The sequence below is a fragment of the Salvelinus fontinalis genome, chromosome 23 (assembly GCF_029448725.1).
Source record: "Salvelinus fontinalis isolate EN_2023a chromosome 23, ASM2944872v1, whole genome shotgun sequence".
NCBI lineage: Eukaryota > Metazoa > Chordata > Actinopteri > Salmoniformes > Salmonidae > Salvelinus > Salvelinus fontinalis.
Window position 1 is genome coordinate 32,644,530 of NC_074687.1, and position 22,425 is coordinate 32,666,954.

The window sequence follows — 22,425 nt, forward strand, 5'->3', positions numbered from 1 at the left end:
TGTCTGGGCTCCCTGTACTGTTCCTACAGACCCCTGGTGCTAACAAACCTATCAGGAGGCCGGCCTGGCAGCCATTACTAACAACATGTCACCATGCTGTCAGAGCCAGCTAGGCAAGCACACATGACACACAGATGACAAACACACTTTACCACATGGACATATACAGTTTACATACACTTAGGTTGGAGTCATTTTTCAACCACTCCACAAATGTCTTGTTAACAAACTATAGTTTTGGCAGATCAGTTAAGACATCTACTTTGTGCATGACACAAGTCATTTTTCCAACAATTGTTTACAGACAGATTATTTCACTTATAATTCACTGTATCACAATTCCAGTGGGTCAGAAGTTTACATACACAAAGTTGACTGTGCCTTTAAAAAGCTTGGAAAATTCCCGAAAATGATGTCATGGCTTTAGAAGCTTCTGATAAGCTAATTGACATCATTTGAGTCAATTGGAGGTGTACCTGTGGATGTATTTCAAGGCCTACCTTCAAACTCAGTGCCCCCTTGCTTGACATCATGGAAAAATCTAAAGAAATAAGCCAAAGCCTCTGAAAACAATTGTAGACCTCCACAAGTCTGGTTCATCCTTGGGAGCAATTTCCAAATGCCTGAAAGTACCACATTCATCTGTACAAACAATAGTACGCAAGTATAAACACCATGGGACCACGCAGCCGACATACCGCTCAGGAAGGAGACGCGTTCTGTCTCCTAGAGATGAACGTACTTTGGTGTGAAAAGTGCAAATCAATCCCAGAACAACAGCAAAGGACCTTGTGAAGATGCTGGAGGAAACAGGTACAAAAGTGTCTATATCCACAGTAAAACGAGTCATATATCGACATAACCTGAAAGGCCACTGCTCCAAAACCACCATTAAAAAAGCCAGACTACGGTTTGCAACTGCACATGGGGACAAAGATCGTACTTTTTGAAGAAATGTCCTTTGGTCTGATAAAACAAAAATAGAACTGTTTGATCATAATGACTATTGCTATGTTTGGAGGAAAAAGGGGGATGCTTGCAAGACGAAGAACACCATCCCAACCGTGAAGCACGGGGGAGGCAGCATCATGTTGTGGGGGTGCTTTGCTACAGGAGGGACTGGTGCACTTCACAAAATAGATGGCATTATAAGGGAGGAAAATGATGTGGATATATTGAAGCAACATTTCAAGACATGAGTCAGGAAGTTAAAGCTTGGTCGCAAATGGGTCTTCCAAATGGACAAAGACCCCAAGCATACTTCCAAAGTTGTGGCAAAATGGTTTAAGGACAACAAAGTCAAGGTATTGGAGAGGCCATCACGAAGCCCTGACCTCAATTCTATAGAAAATGTGTGGGCAGAACTGAAAAAGCGTGTGCGAGCAAGGAGTCCTACAAACCTGACTCAGTTACACCAGCTCTGTCTGGAGGAATCGGCCAAAATTCACCCAACTTATTGTGGGAAGCTTGTGGAAGGCTACCCGAAAGGTTTGACCCAAGTCAAACAATTTAAAGGCAGTACTACCAAATACTAATTGAGTGTATGTAAACTTCTGACCCACTGGGAATGTGATGAAAGAAATAAAAAATGAAATAAAAAATTCTCTCTACTATTATTCTGACATTTCACATTCTTAAAATAAAGTGGTGATCCTAACTGACCTAAGACAGGCTAAGGTGTATGTGAACTTCTGACTTCAGCTGTATGGTGTGCAACAGCATTGTGACAAAAAGGCAATGGTCCCTGTGTTGGTCAAGGCTGTTAATTGACACAAAAAGTGAGTAGGTTATGTAAGACAACAAAGAGGGGGAATGATTGAGAGACAGCCAGGAAAGATAGATGGAGCAGACCCCTCTGTCTGTCTGACAGCAAGCAGCCAATTACTGCTGAAAGTGGCGGGATGGGCCCTGCCAGACCACAGTTTTCCATTAGCACATGCCAGCCAACCGTGTGTGTGTGCGAGAGAGAGGGAGGGAGGGAGGGAGGGAGGGAGGGAGGGAGAGATGCTGTGTGAGGGGGGCTCAGGGGTTATGCTGGATCCTTTTCACGCTCACACACCAGCGATTAATAACCAGCCGATCTATTCCTGCAGTTGAGCACATGGAATGGCAATGAGTTCGGGGAGACAACCAGTCAGCCCGAGCCCAGCCGGTAAGTGCAGCCGTGCGCACAGCAGCGTGGACTTGTAGTGCAGACTCATACGCGCTCATCTCACTACGCGCACCGAATAAGTAACACTGGCTGAGCACTCAAAAGCACACCAGTTTCCATCTTTTAAAAAATCTCATTCTATGAAATGACACACCTATCACTATATCACAACCACCTCTTTCCTATAAACTGCTAGCATCATTCCACAAAATGGAATAGTATCATGTCGTGAATCAGTGTCAGTAGCCTAAGTCACACAAATATATTTGGTGACTGGCAGTAGCGTTGGCACGGGTGACTGCTTGGCCATGTGCATGCCCTGTGTGCTCACTGTGCCAGTGCCAGCCCTTCGGTTGACTTCATTCTAATAAACGAGTGGTTAGCCTATGTTGAGCGCGACATGTCACAACGCCACAGAGACAAATACAGGTGGATCTCTTTTTACGTCTATCCAGCAACATCACAGGCTTCACTCGGCACATTAGTGAGATTGGATGTATCGTTTTGTTCCAACCCAAAAGCCCCGTGCTTTCCGTATAGGCTACTACTACACGCGCACTACACGCGCACACGCACACGCGCACACACACACACACACACACACACACACACACACACACACACACACACACACACACACAATTCCTCCCATGCAGCCTAGCTGCTAATCTTCCTCACGCACATATTCTCGCGGCTCCATGGTGATAATATATTATGGATCACTATAGGGAGCCGGTTCTCGTACCAACCGGCTGAAAACACCAAGTAATCTGACAGATGCGGATGCATTATTTAAGAACAAGTCTCTTGTTATTAGTCAAGTGTTCATCTTCGATGCCCAAATTGCCCTGCGCTTTCCCAAATCGCATCTGACAGACGTGTAATTAGTGTGTGTGTGCCACGAGCTCTCTCTCTCTATCTCAGGTTGGTTTCCATTATTTATGAATAAAACAAATAGAACGACTGACAGACGGCCGTATCGATCCGCGCTCTGCATTTTCTAATCAATAGCCTACACTAAAAACGACGGCAATTAGAAACCATCATAATGTTATTAAAACAGTGTCTTGTGCTTAAAACCAAATTATAGCAGTATTACTATGTAAATAACAAGAAGAATGCAGACTTGTCTGCAACAAGCCATATTGCTTGTCATTCATTGCAGAATAACACTATCACAATCGGCAAGCGAGATGCAATCAAGAGCCGTCAGAATAACAGAGCACAGCCAGACAAAGTAGATAGTATATTATGGGCTTGGAAAATAGTGTCCTTTAGTGGAATGATGGACACAGAGGCGTCCATAGCAGTCTTTTCTCTACACCATATATTGCCTGCGGATGCGATCAAGTTGAGATTGTTTTCGTGACAGGCAGCATGCGCTGGGCTGGCATGTAAGCGCCGCAACTCGACAGCTCTCTATCTCCGGAGCGTAACCACAGCGTACAAGTGATGATTTACAAATACTAAACTACTACATTAAAAGTAAAGACAGTTATACAGTGAATAAAAAGCACTAAGTCACCTGCTGCCAGTTCTCCTCCAGCGAAGGCATCGCAGAGAAATAGCCAGTATCATGCACGAGTTGGAGTTCCTGAAAAATACTGTAATTCGCCAACACGTCCATGTTGATGCGCGATTTGAAAACAATTTACTTTGATCCACTGGAGAAAAAAAAGAACCCTACTTGTGTATGGTAGGTCTAAGAGGTTAACAAAAAAATGTTATTCAGATACTCCTCGTGCGTCTGTCCGTGCACCAGAAAGTATAGCTCTATATGCCACTGGAACCAAATAATACGCACAATAACCACTATAAAGAAATATAAAAAATAATAGTTGAATACTGTGTCACTGAATTGCAATCCTTTTTCTCTGGTGCTAACTATCAGGTATTCAGTCCAGGAGTGGGATGCCAACTCGGTGACTTGAAACGTCCATCTATTTCCGCATTACCAGATTGCAATCTTCGCTCTATAAATTCCAGGTTGCTTTTTCCCCTGGCTGCCGTGGCTTCAGCAGGCGACTAGCTCGGGCTAGCTGTCTAGTGAGCGGATCGAGCCAAGGGACTCGAAGGGGGGAGTGGTTTGTTGTCAATCAATTCCGTGCGTGACCATGTAAGGTAAATAGGGTTGACGGACCTCACTGGCGTCCAATTAAGGCGGCGCTAAAATAGGTAAAAAGGAGGAGTTAGAACGAATGGCGAGCCGGTATTGGCTCTGTGTAGCTGTCAGTCTGGCCAAACATGGCAGTGAAAGGTGAGCTATTTTTAGATGTCTATATAAATGCAGCAGCATTTTTCCTTCACTCAGTTGAAGTCCGTGGCCGAAGAGGAAGCACATGCGAACCTTTCAGACGTCAAAATACCTCATTTTAAACACATTTAATACTTCTAAAGCATGTTTTCAGTGTAGCCTAATGAATTATATATTTTTCGAAACGTTAATCTTAAAAGACGGTTTTAGTGGAAGAAGCGTTCGGACAGAAGACCAACAGGGACTTTGAGGTTGTGATGTAACAGCTTTCCCAACACGACGCCGCTCCTAGGCGACTTCTCTTGTTGTTTGAGGTTGCAGGCTTTTACTGGAAACCCGCTGTGTAATATTGAACTCACCGTGTGGACTATTTGTCTGTAGCTTGAAGGAGAAACCAGTACAAGTCCTATAGCCTATACGTTTTTCTGCCCCTTAAAATACACACCAAACCTTATCAAAACTAATCGTAAACGTTTTTATTATTATACAGTACTTCTTGGTCTTGTGGATTGTGAATACTTTCAGTATGAAAATTAAAAGTGTTAACTGTGGATTGGGGCTGTAAATGTATAATTTGGCCATATTAAGGCATGCATCAACTCTAGCCTAATAAAGATAACAAATAAAAACATTACATTCATGTGCAATTATATAATCCTTACAATATAATGATAACAGCATGTATCACATTTACTGTCTGGTAGAACATAACTAATGAATCAGACATTATTTGAACCTGACAGGGATATTTTGTCCTCATATTGTCCACATAGCCAGGTGAAAAGAGAGAGGCTGACAGTTTTAAAGAAACATAATATTTCAGGGGAAAGTGAGCAAGTGTAACGGATGTGAAATGGCTAGCTAGTTAGCGGGTACGCGCTAGTAGCATTTCAATCAGTTACGTCACTTGCTCTGAGACTTAAGTAGTGTTGCCCCTTGCTTTGCAAGAGCCTCGGCCTTTGTGGAGCGATGGGTAACGACCGTGCTTCGTGGGCGACCGTTGTCGATGTGTGCAGAGGGTCCCTGGTTCGCGCCCGTGTCGGGGCGAGGGGACGGTTTAAAGTTATACTGTTACATTGATGCTGTTGACCCGGATCACTGGTTGCTGCGGAAAAAGGAGGAGGTTGAAAGGGGGGTGAGTGTAACGGATGTGAAATGGCTAGCTAGTTAGCGGGTACGCGCTAGTAGCATTTCAATCAGTTACGTCACTTGCTCTGAGACTTAAGTAGTGTTGCCCCTTGCTTTGCAAGGGCCGTGGCTTTTGTGGAGCGATGGGTAACGCTGCTTCGTGGGTGACTGTTGTCGATGTGTGCAGAGGGTCCCTGGTTCGCGCCCGTGTCGGGGCGAGGGGACGGTTTAAAGTTATACTGTTACACAATCAACTTTGTCTACTTTACATTTTTACAACAGTTATGCAAATCTGTAGGTATACATACAAGGATTTGAAAATAAAATGAGCAGTCTAAGTAATACCAAAGGGTAAGGAGAGATTTAATCACAATTCATTTCCATTTGTCAACATAGCTAATGCATATACAATGAAATGTGAATACACAAACCGCAAACAAGTGTCATAGTTGTAAGTACTGTACATGTTATATGTAACAATGCTTCCCTGGACTGTAATAACACTGTGAGTATGTGTATAATGTATATACAAAGGTTTAATAGGCTACCTAATGTAAAAAACCTAAGAAACATTAAGTCTCTCCTAGGTTAGTAAGCTACATAGACAGTCTTAGGTCCAAATGCAGTGGCATTTGTAAACATTCAGGTTTGCAATGAATGTATGGCTCATCGCTTTTCTCCTTTCACTGTGAACCTTTCATAACATATCTGTATCCATGATATGTACGCCTGCATGCCTATGTAGGCCACTCATATACACTATAAACAATGTGCATCGAGGCCATTGTTAGGCTACAGTCCACCTCTGACTGTAATCAGACAGGAATATTCTGACAAAGTAGCCAATTCATCCTGCAAACACGTATACAAACCATGTAATCAGATTCACCATTGTATATAATAGAAATCATGACAGTTATTGTGACACATATTGTGCCATGATATGGCCTGGCTGTGGCTGTGTCCCGAATGGCGCCCTATTCTCAAGTGTACTACTGTCGACCAGAGCCTCTGGTCAAAAGTAGTGCACTGTAAGGGGAATAGGGTGCTATTTAGGATTAAACCTACTGCTGTGCAGCCTGCAGTATGTGTTTACAGCATCTGGATCCATCATTATATTGATAATCAGACAGCATCCGCTTAGTAACCATTTACAATGTAGGCCAAAGCCATCAATATGGTAAGAGAGGATACAGTGGAGGGGACGACCCAGTCAGCACAGCAAGCCAAGGCAGCGGGATTGAATTACTATTTCAGTAGGCATAGGACAAGTTTCCATGCAATAACCATTATGTATTGTGACACATTGTGAAGTTGCACACCCAGTGGTTACATGTGAGGAAGATTACATGTGTTGCACCGAGGATATTAAGCAATGCTCTAGAAGTTAGTATGCTGCTCCATCTTTTCTCTCCGGGGACTTAGGTTGTGAATAGGCTATATTGTTATTTAGTTCTGTCACAACGAGATCTCAATACTTGGTTATGCTCTTTATTTGGAGGCCTTTGGTAAACATGATGTAATTACTATGTAGTTACAATGTAATAACAATATAATAGTGAATAGGAAATAAATAGCCAATATGTTTCCAACCTGCATTTAGTGTCTATCTTTACAGTAGTAATTTATAGAGTATTTTAGTGTTAGTGAGTAATTGAGTTTGTACCATGTGTTGTGCTTTCTCCTGCTCCCTCTCCCCTCCCCGGGGACTGGGAGCTTGGTCTCAGTGGAGTACGAGGGCAGATGGTTGCTAGATTGGCTGTTTCAGGACATTTTCCCTATTGATTTTTACAGGTCTCTCTGCCAGAGGGAATTAGCTAGAGCAAAGGGAGGAGAATGACTGAGGGCTGGAGAAGTGGGTGGGGGGTGGGATAAGGGATAAGGAATGAGAATGTGTGTGTGTGTACTGTGTATGTTTGCGAGTTTGTGTGTGAGCGTGCGCATACGAGTATGAGTGTGAGTGTGTTCGTGTGTGTGGTGAATGAGCCCTTCTGGTCTTTGACTGCGACTGAAACACACAGGAGATGATACCAGCTGTTTGCAGCTGGGCGCCTGGTCGCTCCGGGCCGTTCTATTTTTTTCTCGCTGCTACACCCGCTTGAGGGGGGTCAGATGTAGCTGCTGCAGGCTGTGGCGTGTACGTACCCACGTAGCAACGCTTCTCACTGGGAATGGCCAGAGGGCAGGGATGGGGAAAGGAGTGGAGGATGGGAGGGGGGGGGGGGGTAGAGGAGGGGAGTGTTAAGTCCAGGTGTGTGTTAGTGTGTGTGAGAATCAGCCGGGCTGTGGCCCACAGCTGGGCCCTCTTACCCTTGATGGTGGGTACGCTCCTCCCCCTGCTGGTAACCCTCTGCCCACCATGTCTGGAACAGCTGCTTCTCAGCCAGCCTGAGCCTCACAGCCTCCCAGGCCCAACACAACCCAGAGCAGCAAACTGCAGTACACACAGACACACAGATACCCGCAGCACTGCCAGCCTGCCTCCTAGGCCCAGAGCAGCACAGCACTGCAGCATCCACACATCCACAGCAGATATACTAGCTCTGTAGTAGTAACTCTGCACACAATAAGATAGACAATAGTGGTCAATAGCCCTTGGATTTTATCCTGCATAAAGCTTCTTAGTTTTTCTTAGTTGTAGCCTATGATTATCCTGGCCAGGTGATGTGGTTATTAAGAAAAACCTCTGGGCCAAGGGAAAAAGTAATGCTTCCAAAGCCTTTATGGGAGGAATATCTGGTTAATTGTTGAAGTCGGATCACAAAGACACAGGCAGGTGCAAACAAAGATGACAACTCCATCTCTTTCAGTGGAGAGAATAATCCAATGCTCCGTTCGTTGTAATTGGCTGCGTAAGCTGTTATGGTTGTGGTTGACATCATGTGGACTTGGCTGTGCATGGATAGTCATGGTAACTGACCCGTGGGTTAAACACATGGGGCTTCCTCCCCACTCCATCCTTCCATCTCTCCATCTCTACGTACCCTCCCCCATAGTCCATGTCCCCTGGTGAAGCAATATAACCCAGGGAGAGACTGGTAGGGCCAGCCCTGTACACACACACACACACACACACACTGCATGTACGCACGGCACACACACAGCCGTGTACAAACACACAGCTTGACACTAGGGAGCGGGAGGAGTGTGAGTATGCTCATTTCTCACTGCTACACTCATCTCTCTAAAGTCTAGCTCTGTCCCTAGACGTGTGCTACCTACCAAGACCAAGGGACTGTCTTCCCAAAAACACCCTCATCATATGTCACTCTCTCTGTGACTCATAGGCACATGCACCTCAATGTAGTCACTACTGGGAATGTTGACACAGATATTAACATCTGCTGAGTATCGCTGCTGATGATTATATACTGTAACAGGCCAGATGCATCTCCACAATCTGCTTGCATCCACCACAAGGCAAGCAGGCATCAATAATGGCATTGATATGAATGGATAACAAACCCCATAGCTTACAGTATTCATAAGACAACATCAGCACTGCAGTATCTATTCTTTTCGGGCTGACTTCTATTTAGAGATTCCACCTTATGTTCAGTCAGTGTGGCAGGTCCTTATTTTTATCTGTAAGCACAGAATAGAATCTTGAAATACGTATGTGGACTCAGTGTATAAATCATGTATTGAAGTCAATGGCAGATTTGTGCTGTAATATTAAGTGAAGTGAGCAGATCCTCTGTTTTTCTTCCTTTAGAGTGCATCTCAGTTCGCTAGCTGTGACCCGGCTGCCGACACAGCAGTGTGTCTACTGTAGGGGAAGAGAGGAGAGACGAGGGGAAGAGTGGAAAAGAGGAGAGGGGGATGGAGATGAGGTAGAAGCATGAGATCATAAGAGTCAAGCTGAGGTAAGAAGGAAATTATATCACAAGTGGGAATTGTCCCAATTAAGTTGGACTGGAGTGCCACTGTAGAGATGAAAACGTCCACTCGCATTAGAGTTCCCCTCTGCCTGATATGCTGAGATGCGCTCCCTCGCTCCCTCTTTCCGTTTTCCCCTTTATCCTTTCCCCCCATATCTCCCTCAATCCCTCTCGCTTGCTTCCTATTTCTCTTTCTACCTCTCCCTTTATTCCTCTTTCTTTGGCACCCTTCTGGCCATTCGCAACTTCGGAGTGAGGAATGACCCTGACCTCCAGAAGCATTTGGATGACAGGACACCTTTAACTGGACAAAGAGGTACAGGGAGAACGAGAGAGAGATGGAGAGAGGGATCACTGCCTTACCAACCACCCCACCACCATCTATTTTATTATACACTCTTACTCTCTCTCCCCAATAAAGTATAAAAGGCCTTTGAGCAAAAGGGTTATGGGTTGGGAGACCTCAAAAGAACAGAATTATTAATTTAGCGCGAGGAATGATACTTTGAATGATAAAGGGAATACATTTATCTCCTCTCTTTCATCCGGCGTCTCCCACTGTATGAAAGAGTCAGGAACCAGCGATAGTGTGGATCTCATGAATTCAATCATGATTAAAAGTAGAGAGAGGCAAAGCAAGGCTTCTCTCTCTCCTTTACCGTACCACCAGCTCCTCGCATTACTTCTCTCTTTCTCTCTCTCTCTCTCTCTCTCTCTCTGTGTCTCTCTCTCTCTCTCTCTCTCTCTCTCTCTCTCTCTCTCTCTCTCTCTCTCTCTCTCTCTCTCTCTCTCTCTCTCTCTCTCTCTCTCTCTCTCTCTCTCTCTCTCTCTCTCTCTCTCTCTCTCTCGCTCTCTGGGTGCTGGAGAAACCCTGTTATTCCCCGGCCTTACCCATGCATTTACTACTAGCATTTCCTTTAAAAAATACATCCCACACTCAGAGAGATAAAAAGAGGGAGGGATAGAGAGAAAGAGAGAGAGGGAGAGGGAGAAAGAGAGAGGAGATTTCACACTATAAAGTGGATCTGTTGGGTAATTCCGTGTTAGCCTTGTCTCCGCTAAAAACACAGCAAACAGGATAAGAGAGAAGACAGGTTATCCTATCCCATATATAAAACCTTGCCTAGCCGTCTATGGGGAAGCACATGGGACCGACTCCCTTCTCTAGTAAGCCTGTTTCAAATTGGTCTTTCTCCTCTCCTCTCTTGTCCTCCTCCTCCTCTCCTCTCCTCTGGCATACAGAGCTGTAATCTTATTATCCTGCTGTGGGAGGCTGGAGGACAGCCCTCCCCTCCCTCTCTCTCTCTTTCTTTCTTTCTCCCTCCCTCCCTCCCTCCCTCCCTCCCTCCCTCCCTCCCTCCCTCCCTCCCTCCCTCCCTCCCTCCCTCCCTCCCTCTCTACATGGCATTACAAGTAGGAGGAGGAGGCTGAGCCAACTGGCCATTCACCGACGCAGTGCCCTGCAAACATCAATCCATTTGACACATCCCTGGACTCTCTCTTTCCCTCCCCTCTCTTTCTCGCTTGCTTTTGCTTCCGTTTTTCTCTCTTTGGTTTGCACTTGTTCTCTCCTCCTCTGCCTCTGCTGCATTCCATCTCCTCTCCTGTGGTCGTGTGCGGATCTAGATAAGCTCAGTAGGGCACAAGGAAAGCCAAGCTAACACACTCATGCACACACAGTAGCACAAACCCAAAATCCCAAACCAAGATAAAGTAGCACAGAACGGCTCTGTCCAGGCTTCCCCTGGCCTTCCCTTGCCTTATCTCCACATGGCTGAGCCGAGTGTAAATATTTAAAAAGAGGGCCGTGGGTGGTGCTTGTGGCTTCTCGGAAGACCTCCCCCTCTGCCCCCCTCCCTCCCCCTTTGTCCCCCTCCTCCTCTGCCCCCCCTCCATGTCTCCTCCACTCTGAGACCCTCAGTTACCACAGGCAATATAGGGAAAGGACCCAATCATGACGACCCCTTGCTGTGTTAAATGGGTACAGAAGAAGACTGGGTGAGGGGGGCGGAAGGGGCACAGGCTTCTTCAAAGCCGGTCCTAACTGCGTCAAATTTCAAACCCCCTTTTATCGCTCTGTTCCCAGATCCAGTTGCACCAGTCGGAGAGCTTCGAAATTGGAGCACACACACACACACACACACACACACACACACACACACACACACACACACACACACACACACACACACACACACACACACACACACACACACACACACACACACACACACACACGCACGCACACACACACACACACACACACACACACACACACACACATAACCTACAACTCTTAACCTTGCACACACACACTCACCATCACCAAATAAAGTGCAGTAAATCCCCCGTAGCTCCTTAATATGTAACAGTGATATTGCTCTCCTCAACCCCCTCTGCAACCTATATTATTAATAATGGAAGGTAGGGAAGCAATATATCCTAGTGCTACGGGAGGTATAGGAGGTTAAGCATATTCTAAAGCTAATTGTGCATTCTGATTTTAATAAAGACAAATGTATGAGCTTGTGTCAAAGAGGCACCAGCCAAGCAAATACAGATGTAGGATCTGAATTTGAGCCGTTTGCCACAGCAGGAAAACAATATTGCAGCAACAGGAAATGTGAATTATTATGTGAATTATAATTAATGGACATTTTTGTAGGGGTTGATACATTTCTGATACAAGTCTGAATTTTCAAAGTGGAAATTACAAACTTTAGAAGTCTTTTTAAAACTCAAATACACTACAAGTTTGCATTTCCTTCTGTGCAGGAAAATTCTCAGCAACAAAAGAGTGATCAAACTAAGAACCTACATCTGTAGTGAAAGCAAAGCCCCTTGGCTGAAAACGAATAATAATAGTAACAGTTACCGGTGGTATTTACATAGTATTAAAATTGATGGCAAGTGTCCAAGGGATATGAGTCTGCCTTAATTTGTCTCAGAAAGTGTGCACTCCAATTTACCAGAAGGCATGTAATGGGTCTCCATGCATGATTTTGTATGTGTGTACTATTCTTCAACAGAGATAGATAAAAAAAAGATTGTCAGTTTCTTTGTTGGTGATGTGAGGAATTCCACACGTAATGCATTTTTCTACAGGCGTATACAATACATTGTATGAAGTTTATGAACGTGTAGGTGTGCATGTGGACGTGTCTTGACAACAACCTCTCCCTCAATGTCAGCAAAACAAATGACTTGATTGCTGACTTCAGTAAGCAGAGGAGGAAACATGCTCCGATCCACATCAATGGGACTGTAGTAGAGAGACACAAGTTTTAAGTTCCTCTGCGTCCACATCACCGAGGACTTTTCGTGGACCAACGACACCACCACTCTTGTCAAGACGGCGTAATAGCATCTCTACTTCCCAAGGCGGCTGAAGAATTTCGGCATGCCGCTCTTGGTCCTCTCCAAATACTACCGCTGCCCCATCGAGAACGTCCTGACCGGTTGCATCGTGGCCTGGTACGGGTATTGCTCGGCCCACGACCGCAAAGCCCTCCAGCTGGTGGTGAAGACGGCCCAGTATATCACTGGCACCGTGATTACACCCATCCAGGAGATCTACTTGAAGCGGTGCCTGAGGAAAGCACGCAGCATCATCAAGGACCCCACACACCCCAGTTTGATACCAACAGGCTCAGAGACCATTTCTATCTACAAGCCATCAGACTGCTGAACACTTGAACTCATCTGACCATCTGCTCTGATTCTCTGCACTTTTAGCACACATCACATCTGCTGCTACCAGACTCTTATTATACTGCTCAAGTTATACAATTGCATCCCATCCCCCCTTCCCCAATACAAATGTAAATGTTGGACTTGAAATTGTGCCTTCCTGTATTATACTTATGCTAAAATGTTTATTCTATTCTACTGCCATTTACTGTTCGTATTCGTAATTTTTATTATTACTTATTGTTGTGGTCGAGAAGGAACCTGCATGTAAGCATTTTGTTGGACGATGTATACCATGCATGTCAGAGGAGGCTGGTGGGAGAAGCCATAGGAGGATGGGCTCATTATAATGACCAGAAAGGAATCATTGGAATGGAGTCAAACAGGTTGTTTCCATGTGTTTGGTACCATTCAATTGATTCCATTCCAGCAATTACAATGAGCATGTCTTCCTATAGCTCCTCCCACCAGCCTCCTCTGATGTATATCCTGTACATACGACTAATACAACTTGTAACTTGTGTGTGGGTGTGCACATATGCATTTGTGTGTATGTTCAGTATGTGCATGTGTGCCTGAGTGGGCTTGTGTGTGTGTGTTTATGTGTGTGCATTCATGTATGTGTATTTGTACGGACACATTGTTGTGTGTATATGTGTCTTTCTGTGACTGCATGTACGTGTGTATGTGTGTGTGGGCAGCCAGGTCAGTCACAGTGTGCTGGTCTCTGTGACACACACCCTGCAGTGGTGTCCCCTGCCTGCAGCAGGCTGTTGTTTGAGCCTGGGCCAGAGCTAAGCTGTGTGCTGGTGGACTGTCACTCCCACTTACATCTGCCCTCTGATCAAAGCCTCTACCACAGCCCCCCTGTGGCCCGCCTGGCTCACCCCCTACCCTCCTTTTCATTCCCCCTCTCCCTCTCTCCCTCCTCTCCTCTCCCTCTCTCCCTCCTCTCCTCTCCCTCTCTCCCTCCTCTCTCTCCCTCTGTCCCTCCAACCTTGACTCCTGCCCCCCTCGCCTGGCTGGGCTGGCACACGGAGGATCGGACGCCAGGCTACTACCACAGCACAGACTGGCAGGGAGAGGGAGGTAGAGAGAAAGAGCGAGAGACAGGGAGGGAAGGAAGGAGGGCGAGAGAGAGCGAGAAGGGGGACATACTAAGGCATTGCGTTATAGCTAGTGGGGACACACTGAGAGACAGAAAGAGGCTTGCTGGTTGGTTGACGACCCCGTTGAGACACCTTCTTTATGAAGTCATAAAGAGAAAGGCTATGGCCAGACTGCTCATCCATTAGATTGACCTTCCTTTTCATAATCAGCCCTTGTCAGCAGGCAGCCCCTTTTACAGCCCAGGTAATGGGTGTTTATACTGTATATACATGCTATATATGGCCAATGTAGCCATATATTTGACATAACCATATAATAATAATTATCGTCGCATAGGGGTAATCCCACCAGTTTGCACATTTAACTGGCGGTGATTGACAGTTTGGAATAAGTCTTCTCATTTGCTTGTACTCACTGGAATTAATTACCAGCCAATTGTGTCAGACATATTAATTGAAAAGATTATACATTACATTAACCAAGCGCCTTATTAGCTAGGGTTACATACGCTACGCTTGGGTTTTTGCATCGAAATGAAATCGCATCAGGCAGGAAATGTGGAACAATTTTCCATGGTTGGTTTGCCAAATAAGTTTCTGTGTGTGTGTGTGTGTGTGTGTGTGTGTGTGTGTGTGTGTGTGTGTGTGTGTGTGTGTGTGTGTGTGTGTGTGTGTGTGTGTGTGTGTGTGTGTGTGTGTGTGTGTGTGTGTGTGTGTGTGTGTGTGTGTGTGTGTGTGTGTGTGTGATTGTGTATGTTTTTTCCCCCATTTTTCCTGGGACATATATAACTCACCCACCAATGCCTATCCATCTCTCATTAGAAGACCGGCCCAATCCCATAATAGTTCTCCCCCTGTTAAATCACCCGGCGAGAAGCTCACCACGCTATACTGTTGTACGCCATTACATTACATTTCAGAGGTGGCTCGCATGTTTGACATAAAATAAATCGCAAATAGATGAATTCATAATTGGACACGCTGCTCATGCTGGGAGAAAAGCACTGCGTCACTGACTAAATGAGTTCTTCAGGGGTTGTTGCTATGGGGGGTGGGAGAGAGGCGAGGGAGAGAGGGTAGTGATGGAGGGTGGTGGAAATGAGGGATAGAGGATTTGTGGTGCAGCTAGGCAGCGCTTCGAGAGAGCGAGAGATAGGGAGAGAGCAAGAAGAAAGAGAGACAGGCAGAATAGAGAGAGAGGAGAAAGAAAATGGAGAGAGCAAGAAGAAAGAGAGACAGGCAGAAGAGAGAGAGAGATGAGAAAGATAGAGGAGAGAGAAAGAGAGAACATTGGGCAGAGAAGGAGGAAAAGAGAGAGAGAGAGTTCAGTCCCTGATGGGGGTGGTAAAGCTCGATGTGTTGCTCTAACAGGCTTGTCTCCCATTAGGAGGAGTAGCAGCGTAGTTTAGCGGGAGCTGGGGAGGTGGGGAAGCAGTCTGAGCTGCGGGGAGAGGTAGGGATGAGAAGGGGAGGGAGGATAGGGGAAGAGGGGGAAGAGAGGATGAAATGAGAGTGAGAGGGGGAGAGAGAGAAGAGGACAGAGAGAGAGTGGAGAGGAAAAGGAGAGAGATGTGGTCGAGGAGAAAGGGTTAGCAGCAGCAGGGGTGAAGTCTGGCATGTCCCCTACCGCTGGGAGCCATCCTCAGAAAGAGGAAAGATGGGGCATTTCCTTTAAGCTGCCTGCCATACTGGAATCAGCTGAGGCTGAGACTGGGTTAGGCTTTGGCTGTGCTCAGCTTTTTTTAAAGGATGTGGTACATAGAAACCCACAGGGGGCAGGTTACTGACAGCATCAACACAGCTAGACTAGGTGCAGGTTACTGACAGCATCAACACAGCTAGACTAGGTGCAGGTTACTGACAGCATCAACACAGCTAGACTAGGTGCAGGTTACTGACAGCAGCAACACAGCTAGACTAGGTGCAGGTTACTGACAGCATCAACACAGCTAGACTAGGTGCAGGTTGCTGACAGCATCAACACAGCTAGACTAGGTGCAGGTTACTGACAGCATCAACACAGCTAGACTAGGTGCAGGTTGCTGACAGCATCAACACAGCTAGACTAGGTGCAGGTTACTGACAGCATCAACACAGCTAGACTAGGTGCAGGTTGCTGACAGCATCAACACAGCTAGACTAGGTGCAGGTTGCTGACAGCATCAACACAGCTAGACTAGGGGCAGGTTACTGACAGCATCAACACAGCTAGACTAGGGGCAGGTTGCTGACAGCATCAACACAGCTAGACTAGGTGCAGGTTACTGACAGCATCAACACAGCTAGACTAGGTGCAGGTTGCTGACAGCATCAACACAGCTAGACTAGGTGCAGGTTACTGACAGCATCAACACAGCTAGACTAGGTGCAGGTTACTGACAGCAGCAACACAGCTAGACTAGGTGCAGGTTACTGACAGCATCAACACAGCTAGACTAGGTGCAGGTTGCTGACAGCATCAACACAGCTAGACTAGGTGCAGGTTGCTGACAGCATCAACACAGCTAGACTAGGTGCAGGTTACTGACAGCATCAACACAGCTAGACTAGGTGCAGGTTGCTGACAACATAAACACAGCTAGACTAGGTGCAGGTTGCTGACAGCATCAACACAGCTAGACAACTTTTTCATTTTATTTAACCTTTATTTAACTAGGCAAGTCTGTTAAGAACAAATTCTTATTTACAATGATGGCCTACCCCGGCCAAACCCTAACCCGGACAACCCTGGGCCAATCACAGCCGGTTGTGATACAGCCTGGAATCGAACCAGGGTCTATAGTGACACTTCTAGCACTAAGATGCAGTGCCTTAGACCGCTGCGCCACTCGTGAGCCTGACTACGCTCCCTGTTTCTGGAGAGGCAGAGCTGAATGGGTAATGAGTGGAGTAATTCTAAAACCCTCTACTACTAATGTTTGGACTTAGTTTAATTTAAAGATATTGAACGGGTTCTTAGGCACTTAGAAATGCATAACATAATGTGTTTCTTTTTTGGGACGTAACATATCATCCAAAATGGATGGTGTCGTAAAAACTTTGCAATTGTGTACAATTGGCTTGTTAGCACGACTTTCAAAATCTACAATAAGAAATGATAGAAAACCTCTGTAGCATCACTTCTAAGCTCCATGGCCCAGAGAGACATGTTGCCTAGTGATCCAGTGACTGACTGATACAGACTACCATGTACAGTAGCAGCAGCCAAAACAGCAATCAAGGCGTCAACAGAGATGCGGCCAGCGGTCACAGAGACAGTCATGTGGATATAAGGAGACGTGTGTGTGTGTGTGTGTGTGTGTGTGTGTGTGTGTGTGTGTGTGTGTGTGTGTGTGTGTGTGTGTGTGTGTGTGTGTGTGTGTGTGTGTGTAGGAGATGAGGAGATGTGTGGAGATGTGTGGAGACGAGGAGATGTGTATGTGTGTGTGTGTGTGTGTGTAGGGACACTACGAGGAGATGTGTGTGTGTGTGTGTGTGTGTGTGTAGGGACAGTATGAGGAGATGAGTGTGTGTGTGCGTGTAGGGAAAGTACGTGGAGATGTGTGTGTGTGTGTGTGTGTGTGTGTAGGGACAGTACGTACAAGGAGATGAGTGTGTGTGTGCGTGTGTGTGTGTGTGTGTGTGTGTGTGTGTGTGTGTGTGTGTGTGTGTGTGTGTGTGTGTGTGTGTGTGTGTGTGTGTGTGTGTGTGTGTGTGTGTGTGTGTGTGTGTGTGTGTGCGTGTGTGTGTGTAGGGACAGTACAAGGAGATGAGTGAGTGTGTGTGTAGGGACAGTACGAGGAGATGTGTGTGTGCGTGTGTGTGTGTGTGTGTGTGTGTGTGTGTGTGTGTGTGTGTGTGTGTGTGTGTGTGTGTGTGTAGGGACAGTACGAGGAGGTGTGTGAGTGTGTGTGTGTGTGTGTGTGTGTGTGTGTGTGTGTGTGTGTGTGTGTGTGTGTGTGTGTGTGTGTGTGTGTGTGTGTGTGTGTGTGTGTGTGTGTAGGGACAGTACGAGAAGATGAGTGTGTGTGTGTTTGTGTGTGTGTGTAGGGACAGTACGAGGAGATGTGTGTGTGCGTGTGTGTGTGTGTGTAGGGACAGTACGAGGAGATGTGAGTGTGTGTGTGTGTAGGGACTGTACGAGGATGTGATGTGATGTGTGTGATGTGTGTGATGTGTTTGAGTGTGTGTGTGTGTGTGTGTGTGTGTGTGTGTGTGTGTGTGTGTGTGTGTGTGTGTGTGTGTGTGTGTGTGTGTGTGTGTGTGTGGGGGGGGGAGATGAGGAGTTGTGTGGAGATGTGTGGAGACGAGGAGATGTGTGTGTGTGTGTCTGTGTAGGGACAGTACGAGGAGATGAGTGTGTGTGTGTGTGTGTAGGGACAGTATGAGGAGATGTGTGTGTGTCTGTGTAGGGACAGTACGAGGAGATGAGTGTGTGTGTGTGTGTGTGTAGGGACAGTACGAGGAGATATGTGTGTGTGTGTGTGTGTGTGTGTGTGTGTGTGTGTGTGTGTGTGTGTGTGTGTGTGTGTGTGTGTGTGTGTGTGTGTGTGTGTGTGTGTGTGTGTGTGTGTGTGTGTGTGTAGGGACAGTATGAGGAGATGAGTGTATGTGTGCCTAGGGACGGTACGAGGAGATATGTGTGTGTGTGTGTGTGTGTGTGTGTGTGTGTGTGTGTGTGTGTGTGTGTGTGTGTGTGTGTGTGTGTGTGTGTGTGTGTGTGTGTGTGTGTGTGTGTAGGGACAGTACGAGGAGATGTGTGAGTGTGTGTGTGTGTGTGTGTAGGGACAGTACGAGGAGATGGGTGTGTGTGTGTGTTTGCGTGTGTGTGTGTAGGGACAGTACGAGGAGATGTGTGTGTGCGTGTGTGTGTGTGTGTAGGGACAGTACGAGGAGATGTGAGTGTGTGTGTGTGTAGGGACTGTACGAGGATGTGATGTGATGTGTGTGATGTGTGTGATGTGTGTGTGTGTGTGTAGGTGTGTGTGTGTGTGTGTGTGTGTGTGTGTGTGTGTGTATGTGTGTGTGTGTGTGTGTGTGTGTGTGTGTGTGTGTGTGTGTGTGTGGGAGATGAGGAGTTGTGTGGAGATGTGCGGAGACGAGGAGATGTGTGTGTGTGTGTCTGTGTAGGGACAGTACGAGGAGATGAGTGTGTGTGTGTGTGTGTGTGTGTGTGTGTGTGTGTGTGTGTGTGTGTGTGTGTGTGTAGGGACAGTATGAGGAGATGTGTGTGTGTCTGTGTAGGGACAGTACGAGGAGATGAGTGTGTGTGTGTGTGTGTAGGGACAGTACGAGGAGATATGTGTGTGTGTGTGTGTGTGTGTGTGTGTGTGTGTGTGTGTGTGTGTGTGTGTGTGTGTGTGTGTGTGTGTGTGTGTGTAGGGACAGTATGAGGAGATGAGTGTATGTGTGTCTAGGGACAGTACGAGGAGATGAGTGTGTGTGTGTATGTGCAGTGGAAGGGGGGATGGGGGGATAGAGACTAGAGTCTGCATCGTACGAGCAGATATTACTCTGCTTGAGGGTTTTGCTGAGGTCGATAAGGCCTATATTTACTGACAGAGAGAGACATGCACTCGTTCATACTGCGGAGCGCAGGTCATCAGAGCATTATAGATACACTGACTTCGTTCTCTGCTAGGGGGTGGGGGACAGGGAGGACAGGGGGTAGGACTTTTATCCTCAGGGTAGGTGGGAGGTTGGCGTGGTGGTAGGGAGGGGTCATGTGCTGTGTTCTGATAGTGAGAGGCAAGGAGAGGGGGAGGAGGAGGAGATTGGGAAGAGAAGGGGAGGGGGAGGATGGAGAGTGATCTTCAGGCAACTCAAAGAACATCAAGGAAAAGGGTAGAGAGAGAGTGGCAGAGAAAGGGTAGGAGAGAGATACTGACAGAGAAAGGGTAGGAGAGAGAGACTGACAGAGAAAGGGTAGGAGAGAGAGTGACAGAAAAAGGGTAGGAGAGAGAGAGTGACAGAGAAAGGGTGAGAGAGAGAGTGACAGAGAAAGGGTGAGAGAGAGAGTGACAGAGAAAGGGTAGGAGAGAGAGATGGACAGAGAAAGGGTAGGAGAGAGAGTGACAGAGAAAGGGTAGGAGAGCGAGAGTGACAGAGAAAGGGTAGGAGAGCGAGAGTGACAGAGAAAGGGTAGGAGAGCGAGAGTGACAGAGAAAGGGTAGAAGAGAGAGAGTGACAGAGAAAGGGTAGGAGAGAGAGAGAAAGTGCATTCTCAGCTGGGTCGGTATTAGTGCTGTGTTGGTGCTTCCTGTGCCAAGGAGAGGAATACATGTGGAAAAATGGAGGGGGAGGGAGAGAAATAGCTGGGACCAGGGAGGGGCATCCATTTAAAGGGAATTAAATAGGAATGAGCGAAAGAGGAAAAAGAGAAAGAGGAGGAGTAGAGTTTGACCCTTTCTCCTCTCGCCCCTGCGCCTCTCCCTCTCCTCCTCCCATCCCAAAGGTTAATTTGATGCTAATATGGCCTATATTGAGAGGGCGATCACTATCTTGGGCTCCGGCTCTGAACTTCACCTGCAGGCCATTGGATGGAGGTGGATGGAGGTGGAAGGGGGGGGGGGGGGGGGGGGCATGGTGGAAAAAGCAATTTCTACATGGAGCACATGAGCCATACATCATAGAGGCCAGTCTGTAATAGAATCGATGAGGTGCAGGAACACAGCGGCCCAAATGGCGACCTGAGCAATGGGGCCCATTCCTTTGAATAATGTTGGCCTCTGTTATTGCTTGCTTGGTTGGGCCTGGAGCGTGTCTGTACTGTAGTACAGTAGGGTGGGGGATGTTTGCAGGTGAAGACAATCCTCACATTAGTGAGGAGGGTGACAGAAAGTGACAGAGACAGAAGAAGAGAGAGAGAAAGAGAGAGGTCCATTCCCTGGTGTTTGCAGGTATAGAAGATCCCCATACATTGTCCTGTCAGGGCCGGCCTATCGGCCATCAGAACCTTTTGACAGAACTGTGGTCATCGTGGTCATCATTTACGCCGGTGACGGGGCGGGGCCTGAGAGGTCAGAGGTCAGGTGTTTGATTGAATCCCTGTCGCTAGGGAGCCATGACAACAGCACACAGCATTCCAGCTGAGAGAGAGAAAGAGAGAGAGCAGATCAAAGCAGCACTCCATCAATAGCAAGGTTCTGACAGCCCCATAAGCCCACAGGTAGATTCCCTCTCCGCTAGGCTACATCTGTAGCGCTACTTCTGATCACAGACAAAACCATTGTCAGACAACGTCTGAATCACATTTGATTTCTGGGTTGAAATTTTTGTTTTAGTTTAGAGTTTGTCTAGTATTTTGTGAAGAATCTTTATATTCTGCCAGAATACTATTTTCCTGAAAATGTTGCAGTTAAATAGAATTCATTAGCTTCTCTCTCAGGGGGCGATAGAACTCCCCATTGGTTTCGCCTTCAAATTCCAATAGATTTTTTAGATCACTTGTACGTGCTGAATCTTAAAAGGTTCATTCCAAATGCCAATTAGATAAATACAGTGTAGGTCTTAAATAATTGATCGTTTCTACTAAAAGAAATCACAAGGATGGAGTGTTTGATGGAATAACCCCTCTAATATCCACATTTTCTTTATATCATGGCCTATCAAACGGGCATGACCAGGGCTTGTATTCATTAAGCATCTGAGAGTAGGAGTGCTGATCTAGAGTCAGCTCGTCCATTATGTTACAGTGTGTTCTAAAATGTCATATTGATCCTAGAACAGCACTCCTACTCTGAGTTGCTTTACGAATACGGGTCCATGGGGACTTTCTACTTCTAAGAAGCACTATTCTACATCTAACAGCACTAAAACGAAACAACTGTAGATAAGTTGAACTCGCTTGCTCACCCCTATGACTACCATCCCACCCGCTATCCCCATGTTATATACGAGTCAGTGAAGATCCATTCAGACCCAGTTGGACCCGCTCATGACAAGCCGCTCGCATCGACCACTAGTCTCCTGCATCAATAACTGCTGTGGTGTGGCTGATCATCCCTGTGATGTGTGTGATGTGTGTGATGTGTGTGATGTGTGTGTGTGTGTGTGTGTATGTGTGTGTGTGTGTGTGTGTGTGTGTGTGTGTGTGTGTGTGTGTGTGTGTGTGAGCATCCCTGGCATGGCTCACCTCCTCTGTATCGGCCAAATGAGGCAGATGAAACTGCTGCTATATCTATCTGCTCATCAAACACAGCTCCCATTCACTCCCACTGACACTTACATATT

The 22,425-nt window shown here is 46.6% G+C and overlaps 1 protein-coding gene across 1 annotated transcript in view; it reads right to left on the minus strand.

Moving 5' to 3' along the window:
- LOC129821156 (Krueppel-like factor 7) overlaps positions 1–4,211 on the minus strand; it is a 78,224-nt gene extending 74,013 nt beyond the window's left edge. Inside the window, exon 1 of the mRNA XM_055878500.1 lies at positions 3,678–4,211. Within this exon, the coding sequence (XP_055734475.1) occupies positions 3,678–3,779 (102 nt within the window). The 5' untranslated portion in view covers positions 3,780–4,211. The remainder of the gene's footprint in view (positions 1–3,677) is intronic.
- Positions 4,212–22,425: the final 18,214 nt, after the last annotated feature.